We start from the raw sequence: 10,361 nt of genomic DNA, 5'->3' as shown, positions 1-10,361 counted from the left end.
TAAAAACTCTTCAGAGAAACTTGTTTGGTGCTTTTTTTTTTCTTAGAAACTTTATTTAAGTCATCATGGTGCAATACAAATCAATCCACCAACAGAACATGGCCAGGGGGTTTCAATACAGACAATACAATGCAGAGACAAGCTTTCATACAAAACATTGTAAAGTTACATACATTCAAAGTTTTTATAGCTTTCATGTTGATGGATTTTTTAATAGACTTAATGTATTGTTTGGCTTCATTTTCAAAAATAAGAAAAAGTGTTTTTTGATTAGTGTAACGACATTTATGAATGTGCCATTTGGCTAACTGTACTGTATAATAAGATTGATGATATAGTATTGTTTTTCTTTAGAAGATGGATTGTCAGTGAAGCCAAACAATATTATACATGTTCAAAGCTGCAGGGAAAAAAGAGGTTCAATCGAAAAACAAATCAGGTTACAAATATCTTCCCATAATTTAGTTGAGAAAGGGCCAGACCAAAATAAATGAAAAACATCTCCAGGGTGTCCTACACAGAAAGAGCAGTTTAAATCTATATCTTTTTTAAATCGTTGTAAAAAAACTTTAGATTGGTAAATTTTGTGAATAATTTTAAAAGATACTTCTTTTGTTTGGTGCTTTTATTGTGAAGTGGTGTTACTTCCTGTTTGTCGTCAGAGGTCAGAGGTCACAGGTGAACTCTGACACCTTTTTTTTTTAAACTTTATTAACCCTTATGTACATAACAATACTGTTGTGCCGGTGGAAAAGAAATATGTAAAAATATAAATATACAAAGAGTTTATAAATACCATGTATATAAATAAATAAATATAAGAAAAAAAAACATTGAAGTAAAGAAGATCATATTAATCAAATAAATACTTATCCAAAATAAAATTAGTTTTTAACGCTTTTGGTTATTACAAGTCCCTTGGTGTCGGTGCCAGACTGAAAAAGCTCTTTCAAAAAAAAGTGTAAAGTTTGGTTTTCCGTCAGTCCATTTTCTTTTGTGGATATGAAATTTTCCTAAAAAAAAAAAAAAAACTAGTTGTACAAAAACATTTTTAAACATTATCCATTTGGTTGTTATCAAAATAAAGAAAAATGTCCTTTTCATGTAGATGTAGCCTATTGACTGACCAGTTTTTCTTTCAAGTTAGTTCTGTACATTCAACCAAAAGAATTGAGAATAAACAATGAAAAAATAAATGTACAATAGATTCATCAAACAAACACAGAAATCACAGGAGTATACAATACTATACAATATCAAGTTTGAATTGTTCTAATGTTTTCTTTGCCGGGTAAATGTTATGCATCATTTTAAAGGAAACCTCCTTGATCTTACAGTTTTTCTCGATTGCTAAGACACATTATTCCTCTAAAGCTGCCCTCTCTCCTTTCCTCTAAACTGTGAACACAAACCCTACTACCCTAGCTCCATTCACAAAACCTCAGACTCTTCTTTATGCAAAACCAAACTTTCACATCAGAACAGTTCAATCTGTGGCTCTGTTCTCAAAGCTGAACTTTGTTGTCAAATCAAAACTAAAACCACTACTGAGCAGCCACTAAACACTACAGAGACAAATAGAAAACACAATGAAGCTGTAGAAATAAATGTTTATTGTTCACTGTAGATAAATGCATGTTGCAAAACAACAAAAACCTGTGCATTTACACTGAAGCACTTCTCTCTTTCCCTTTCTTTCACCCTCCTCCTTCCCTCCCCACATCCATTTCATCCCCTTTTCCTTCCTTCTTCTTTTTTCTTCCCAGTTCATCCCTCCCTCCCTCCCTCCCTCATCCTCTCTTCCTTCACCCTGTCGTCTCTCATCTTCTCCTCTTGCAAAACAAAACACCTGTGCATTTAGCACTTGTACATAGTAGTAAAAAGAAGTACAAAACCCAGAAATCTTGTACATTTTACACGTAGTACTTGTACAGTACAAAAACAACCAGAAATCTTGTTCATTTAGTACTTGTATACAGTAAACCTACGTAAAAATAAAGTATAAAAATATAGAAATGAGAAGTGCACAACTCAGCCACAGCATCATTTCTCTGTACTGGATCAGGCCACAGGACTTCATCCTGAACCAGCTACAGTATATGTGCCCTCACATCATTGGACACAAGTGTGATCAGATTGAGTTGTTGTGTTCAACCGGTGAAACTTGTGCTTTACTTGTGTTTGACTTTTACCACCTGTGCTCAGCATTAAGCAACACAGGTGCAGAGATGGCAAAAGTACCCAGATTCTGTACTTGAGTGAAAGTAAAAGTACCTGTGTAAAAAATGACTTTGGTAAAAGTGAAAGTACTGATCCAAATATTTACTCAAGTAAAAGTAAAAAGTACAGGCTCTGAAATTTACTCAAAAGTATTATTAAAAGTAAAAAGTATTTCTATTGCACGATTCACTGCAAAGCTGATAACCACATGATAATGTATCTGGAATCCATTTCATCAATGTTATTGTTTGAACAAACATTAAGTTTACCTGCCAGACACAAGATGTATCCTAAAGTACTTCACTATGGTGAATCGTAGGCGTTTGTATTGTACAAATCGTGAGCTTAGAATTATAAGGTTCTATCTCCATTTTTTTCAAAATTGAGTTTTTTGCATAATATCATCCATTAGTGGTCTGTTAATGCCTGTATGGTGCTATTTTTAAATTTTCAACATTTTTTAATTAGTTATTTATAAAATAAAAAGGTTCTATCAACCAAAACACAAGCCGAGTTGGAACTTTGATGCTCAATATCTCGGAACTACCCAAAACGGAGATAGAACCCTATAATTCTAAGCTCACGAAATAAGAAAAAAGAGAGCGAGACGACCCGGCGGCGTGATATGACGACCCCGACCCCGCTGAGGAGGAAAGACGAACGCTCAGCTCCAGTCCAGCTGTACTTTTATTTTGCCGTAAATTTATTTTGCCGTGGAAACCCTGATAAAAAAAAAGTAGGGGAGAGCAGGGTCGAAAGTAACATTTTTCAAATAAATGTCATTTAGAAAGATAGTATTACAGACAGAGACATTTTTTTTGTTGTAATCACCATCTCATATGTGTTCTCTATCAATACCAGGTGTTATTTTGTAAAAATGTGAAACGACGTCGGTGTAATTTGACTTTGAAGAGAAGCTTTGTTACTTTCGTCCCTCATGGCAGGGACGAAAGTAACAGGGGGGTGGGTCAAAAGTAACACGACAATATAAACTGGACTTGTTCTTATTTTTCTTGTTTTTATTTAAAATGTCTGACAATGCTCTTGTTAATATGTGATTACAAACATATTGTGACCTTTATATTATTTAAAAATATATTAAATTTAATTTTTAGAACGAACGATCAATGACGCTCATTTGGATTTTTTTTTTACGTTTGTAGATCGCTTATTAGCGTAGTGATTTTCTCTAAATTCCTGCTATTTTCTCTAAATTACAGTGTGAATCGGTGTTAAATAAAATTTATTAACTTTTTTTTTTACTACACTACACCTTGAGACTCGGCCAGAACAGATCTCTGTTGCCCTCCTGCTGACAGCCTGTTGTCCTGGTCCACTATGACTGGACCACCATGAGCAACTGGTCATGCCCTCCTCCTGCACTTCTCCACTTATATATGGTCAAATTGTTTATGTTGTGTGTTTTAATCCCTCCCATAGCACGGTGACCGATTTTTTTTTTTTTTTTTTGCACAGAATTGCTCATTGTTAATGTGTAGAGGGACGAAAGTAACAGGACGTTACTTTCGTCCCTCCAGCGACTCCCGACACTCAAACCTGAGCTGCTTCTATACTGAAAAACTCTGACAAGTCAAACTTTATGTTGTATTAGAGGACTAATTAAAGTGTCTAACCATCATAATTATAACACCTGAAACGGTAAACACAGCTGATTAACCCAAAAAATTACCGCTCAAACGAATTTACTTTTCGTCACTGAAAACAGGTTCTTGAGTGTAACTCGGTCAAAGTCGGTCATATTCTTAAGCTTTTTTGCAGTTCTGTTAGGTCCTGCATGATATACATGCTGACCAAGTTAGACATGTCAGACTTGTATGGGCTCGGAGAAAATCGCTCTGTTACTTTCGTCCTCCGTTACTTTCGACCCTGCTCTCCCCTAACAAGCCTTTTGGAGAAATGTAAGGAGTAGAAAGTACTGATATTTGCGTAAAAAATGTACTGAGTAAAAGTAAAAAGTTGTCAGAAAAATAAATACTTCTAAAAGTACAAAGTACCTGAAAATTCTACTTAAGTACTTGCCATCACTGCACAGCTGCATCACAATGAAAATGTGTTGGTGAGTTGTTAAAGTGTAAACAGGTGGTTTAAAGAGAGACTGGTTCAGTCAGCTGAGAGAGAAACTGTAACATCTCAGACTCCTGCTGCTGTGACCAAGAGGAGGCGGAGCTTCGTCACCGATCGACCAATCGAAGCTCACGCGGCTGAAGTCCACCTGCAGACAGGCGGGGATGTAAGCACCTGTTACCATGGTGATTCACCCTGGTAACCAGTGAACCACAGTTACACCGGAGGTGCTATGAACTCTGGGTAAATCGCTCTGTCTGTGGACGGAGGACAATAAAGTTGAGTTGACTGTCTCTGTGCTGCTACCCACAATGCACCTCTCATAGTTTTGTTTGTTTGTTTTTTTAACATATCTTTAAAAATCTTAAATCTTTCCTTTATTGTCCACAGTGTGTAAATGTGTCTTTGTCTTCACCACATAAAACCACATGAAATAGGCTACCACAATAACACACATTAAATAAATAACATGTCATTAATACACAAAGAACGAGTAAAAGAGTGAGAAAGTAAAAGAATCAAAGAGTAAAAAAGGTGACGTACATGGCTCTAAAATGTCCTGGAATACGTTTATGAATGTAATATTGTAGTTGCCTTCGGTATGAATGACTTCTTATAAATATTTTAGTTGTTTTGGCAGCTCTAGGCTACAGCTACAGCTCTACAGCTCTACAGCGCCATCCTGAGGGGAGGTTTTGACTTGACTTTGACTTTATTTTACAGGATAGCCCCTTGAGATGTGCCATCTCATTTTCGAGGGGGTCCATATTATCAACGATTTTTGAAATTGATTGTTGGACTCTGTCATCATAAATCCATCCCAGCTGGTTCTGCTCCTTCCCTGTGGTTTTATTTGTGCTATTTTATAACTTTTGCCAGTTTGGCTCAGTTTTATTGACAACACGAGTAAACACAGGACTGAATAGAGATGAAATGAGTGTATACAACATTAATACACAACCAGACCATCATAGACACACCAGGGGTTGACAGCAGAACAGGAAAAAGAAAAACTTCAATCAATATTTTGTAAAGTTTACAGAGATCATAGCTACGTTTTAACAGCTTTTTATTCTCACAATCCCAGAGGAAGTCTGGCTTCTAACCAGAACATTTACATCTGTGTATGTAAAATTTAGATACAATAATTAACAACTTAATCATATAAAACTGATAATTTAGTTTTTTATCATATTCAGTGAAGCCAAACAAAACATTTTTGCAGCATAAATGAAACTGGAGATAAATATGATCAGTGATAAAGCTGCAGAGTGTCTGGTGTGTCGGCCAGACCAGAATAAACAGAGACACAGTGGGAAGAGTTCACATCAATGTCCTTAAAGCCTTTAACAGTATAAGGATTAGTTGGGTCAAATCTATAAAAGGAAATATCTTTGACTTGTTGGTCCCAGCCCACTCTGCTTCTTCTCGTTTGTCATAATGATTTTAACTTCCTGATAAAAGGAGTTCAAATTAACTGATGAGATCTATTTAACCCACGACCTTTACCCTGCTCAAGCTGAGAGAAATAAAACTAACAATACCTTTGATTATCTTACAGAATCTAAAGTCAGAGTGACATTTTTTAAATACCCAGTTTCATCCAAAACAAAAGAAAAACATGACAACATAATGAATGATTCTGTCCATCCAGTGAATTTTTCTGTAAAGGTGACACTTTCACAACAGAGACCTTGTTATGACTCTCAAACCTTCTGGAAATGGTTTATACTAGTATTACCTTTGGTGTTATATTATTAAGGGTAGTTTTCTTTTTTTTTTTTAGATTACGAAAAATAGTAGGCACTTTTTAACAGATGCACTTTAATGAATCTTAACAGCGCTATACGACACCTTTGTCGATTACACGCACTTCATTTTACTACTAGCTACTCCTTGCTCTTTCCTTCTGAAGATACAGTATGATATTGTAGGCTATATATTGTGATATTGTGATATGGTATTGTGGTTTTGTGATATAGTATTTGTATCATGCTGTACTTTGTTCTTATTTTCGTCCTTGTATAATTGTTGTTGTTGTGGAAATGAGCCTAGAGCTAAATCTGGTGTATTTACATTTTGGAGACGGAGACCCGTTACAAATAAACTAATGAATGAAAATGAAATGAGGCTCCACCGTCTCTAGTTGGTGTTTCTCTGTTGTTTAACCTGAGTGGTGTGTTCACTTCTTACCACCTTCCCTTTCCTTTCTTCCCCCCACTGCTTTGGCCACTTTCCCTTTAACTTGTGATTAATGATGTTTCTGAACCTGTAGACCTGCTGCATTTCTACTAGAACAACCTGTTATCTGAATGACTGCTACATAAACCAGCCAGTACTGAGCTAGAATCTGAGCAGATAGTTACCCTCATGGTCCAGTAGTTCCCCTGTATAGACTGACAACTTCCCATCAACCTCTTCCCCATTAACACACCTGCTTCCACCTTGTTGTCTGTGTGTCTGAACATGACGACAGTAACCGCAGTAACCGTCAACGTCAGCAACGTGCACTTGTGCAGTTTGTGAACTGAGAACAAACTTCCTTTTATCTGATACACTGCAAAAACTCAAAATCTCTCCAAGAATATTTGTCTTATTTCTTGTCAAAATGTCTCATTTCTAGTCAAAACTAATCTCTTTCCACTTAAAATAAGACTCATCACCTAAAAATTAACTTGTTTTTAGATCATTTTCACTCGTTTCAAACTAATTTTCACTTCAAATAAGTAGAAAAATCTGCCAGTGAAAGCAGGTTTTTTGTGCTTGTAATGAGAGAGAAAAACTTGCTCCACTATCAGATTTTTCTACTTATTTCAAGTGAAAATCTGCTTGAAAGAAGTAAAAAGTGTCTAAAAACAAGCTGCTTTTAATGTGATGAGTCTTATTTTAAGTAGAATGAGATTTGTTTTCACTAGAAATGCCATTTTGACTAGAAATGAGACAAATATTCTTGGAAAGATTTAGAGTTTTTGCAGTGTAATGAGAAGTGACTGAGTCTGTTTACTGTGGTGTTGTGTTGTGTTGTTTGAATGAATATAAACCTGTTGCTGCTGCTGCTGCATCTAGAATTTCCTTTGGGATTAATAAAGTTTATTCAATCCAGTTCATTTACATTAATATGATCTTTAATTCAGTATTTATTATTGCTGTGCATCATCATCATCATCATCATCATCATCATCATCATCATCATCACATGACGTCAGTTCTCTGGCCTCAGGTGTGATCAGTTTATTAGGTTTCTCCTCCTCGGCCAATCAGAGCAGAGGAGAGTTGAACAGAGTGAACAGTGACATTTTACTGACATGTTTCCATGGTTACAGGTTCAGGAGGCCACGCCCCCCCCCCCCCCCCGTCTGTTAGCCTACTACTGCGTTAGTACTATGAGTTAGCGCGCCGTCAACCACGGTAACCATGGTAACCTGCTGTTAGCTGTATGGTCAGTGAGATGTTAGCATTAGCTTAGCATCACTCAGCTCAGTTCACCAGTTGATCTCTGGTTGGTTCCTCTACTTTCTACCGCCACGGTAACCTAGGTAACCAGGTTAACATCACATTAACCCAGGTTAACATCGGTTTAACCCGGGTTAGCTGAGCCTCATCTCTGATTGGCTCGGGGGACGTTGCGGGGGTGGAGCCTCATCTCTGATTGGCTCGGGGGACGTTGCGGGGGCGGAGCCTCAGAGACAGCTCCCACAGCGCCTCCTCCGCCAGGTGGTCGCTGAAGTCGTTGAAGAACAGGATGATGTCATCGTTGGGCTGCAGGGAGTACGGTCTGGAGGGAGAGAGGGAGAGAGGGAGACATTGATGTGAACTGTACCCACTGTGTCTCTGTCAATGAAACCTTGGTTCATTTATTCTGGTCTGGCCCACACACCAGACAACTTTGGAGCAGACTGACACGCTTTATCACTGATCATATTTATCCCCAGTTTCATTTATGCTGGAAAAATGTTTTGTTTGGCTTCACTGAATATGATAAATATACTAAATTCTCAGTTTTATATGATTAATTTGTTAATTATTTTATCCAAATGTTATATACATGAGTCTAAATGTTCTGGTAAGAAGCCAAACTTCTTGGAACTGTCTGCATGTTGGTCAGTATATCTCCTCCCTCTGTGATTGTGAGAATAAAAAGCTGTTAAAACGTCTGGTCTTTTTAATCTTTACATAATATTTATTTAAGTTGATGTTTTTTCTGTCTTGCTGTCATCCCCTGGTGTATTTATGATGGTTTGGTTGTGTATTAATGTTGTATACACTTATTTCATCTAACTGTATTCAGTCCTGTCTATACTCTTGTTGTCAATAAAGTTGTTTAAAAAAAAAAAAAAAGGGAGAGAGAGAGAGAGACGGGTGAGAGGAGGTCTGTCACCATACCAACACCAGTTCACTTCCACGATTCTCGCTACTTAAAGGACAATTCCGGGCAAATTCACCTCGGGGGCTGTATGTTCCTAACATTTTAGGTCTAAAAGAAGGAATCTGAAGATTTTCAGTTTAAAGGGATAGTTCAACATTCAGTCAAATTGTCCCATCACCATAATCCCTATAGTCATAGCAGTAGGTTCGTTACCTTTAATTGTCGGTGCAAGCTATTTTTAGAACGGCGGAGCAGAGCCGTGAGCTGCTCAGAGCTACGCTACGGAGGCTCATTATGGGATTTCTTGGTTTCTCTCATTAAAAACTCATCAAATACACAATCCAACAGCTCCACAACGCTCTGGTGGACAAGTTGTGAGCTGCACATTCACCACGTTATGAGATAATAACACAACGTTACCACACAGAGTTCTTTTAGAGGGAAATTCATGTAAAACCACTGATGCACGTTGCCTTCAGGGACAGTTTTTCATCAACAGTCTCTGTATTTCCCTCTAAAACAACTCTGTGTGGTAACGTTGTGTTATTATCTCATAGCGTGGTGAATGTGCAGCTCACAACTTGTCCACCAGAGCGTTGTGGAGTTGTTGGATTGTGTATTTGATGAGTTTGATGAGGGAAACCAAGAAATCCCATAATGAGCCTCCGTAGCGTAGCTCTGAGCAGCTCACGGCTCTGCTCCGCCGTTCTAAAAACAGCTTGCACCGACAATTAAAGGTAACAAACCTACTGCTATGACTATAGGGGTTATGGCAATGGGCCAGTTTGACTAAATGTTGAACTAACCCTTTAATGTCTCCTGTTTTGCGGTAGTTGTGTCTGTCCCCGCGTCGCCACGGCAGCGATGAATGGGAGTGGATGTAAGTTCTGCTGCTTAGGCTGTTTCCAGCCCTCAAAGCCACAGACAGCGTCAGATGGAGACTCAAACATGCAGCCAGAAGTTTATTTACTTCAACAAGCCGACATGTTTGTAAAACTAGATCTAATTCAAAGTCTGGAGACCCAAGTTGACGCTCGGTGTGTTCAGGTGCAGTGGGAAGCTCCTGTTTGTGTCATAAACACAGGAATATCAACTCTTTACTTGCTTGGAGTGTACATTTTTTTCCACAGACAGCGTCAGGTGGAGACTCAAACATGAAGCCAGAAGTTTATTTACTTCAAGTCAAGTCCAGAGTTGATATTCCTGTGTTTATGACACCAACGGGAGCTTCCCACTGCACCTGAACACACCGAGCGTCAACTTGGGTCTCGACTCCGCCAGACTTTGAATTACATCTAGTTTTGGAAAGCAGGTACTGATGTAATTTTGCGTGTCGACTCGGCATCGCCATGGTAACAAAGTAGCGGTTCAGAGCGGCTGTAACTCACACTTGCTGGTAGCTCCTCAGCGTGTAGAGGATGTTGAACTGCTGCCAGCGCTTAGAGAAGTTGACCTTTGACCCCTGTGATGTCATCAAGCTGTCGGGATTCCCCAGGTGGACGAAGGTCAAGTCCTGAAGGATCAAACCCCTGGACAGACAGACAGACAGACAGGTGAGAGACAGACAGGTGAGACAGACGAGAGTTTCACTATATTTATCTACTTTTTCATGTCACTATATCACCGTTTAGACTAATCTGATGTTTGTAAAGTTTATAAAACCAATGACTGGACAAACATTACTATTTCT

At 38.1% G+C, this 10,361-nt stretch overlaps 1 protein-coding gene across 1 annotated transcript in view; it reads right to left on the bottom strand.

Moving 5' to 3' along the window:
- Positions 1–7,940: 7,940 nt before the first annotated feature.
- LOC146980458 (rap guanine nucleotide exchange factor 1-like) overlaps positions 7,941–10,361 on the bottom strand; it is a 40,700-nt gene continuing 38,279 nt past the window's right edge. Inside the window, exons 19-20 of the mRNA XM_085785679.1 lie at positions 10,060–10,200; positions 7,941–8,080 (exon numbers count right to left, since the gene is read on the bottom strand). Coding sequence (XP_085641805.1) covers positions 7,945–8,080; positions 10,060–10,200 — 277 coding nt within the window. The 3' untranslated portion in view covers positions 7,941–7,944. The remainder of the gene's footprint in view (positions 8,081–10,059; positions 10,201–10,361) is intronic.

This window comes from Trachurus japonicus, chromosome 9 (genome assembly GCF_045865225.1).
Source record: "Trachurus japonicus isolate A0001 chromosome 9, Traja_1.0".
Taxonomy (NCBI): Eukaryota; Metazoa; Chordata; class Actinopteri; order Carangiformes; family Carangidae; genus Trachurus; species Trachurus japonicus.
The sequence above is the reverse complement of the archived record's forward strand: the minus strand, read 5'-3'. Positions and strand labels throughout refer to the sequence as shown.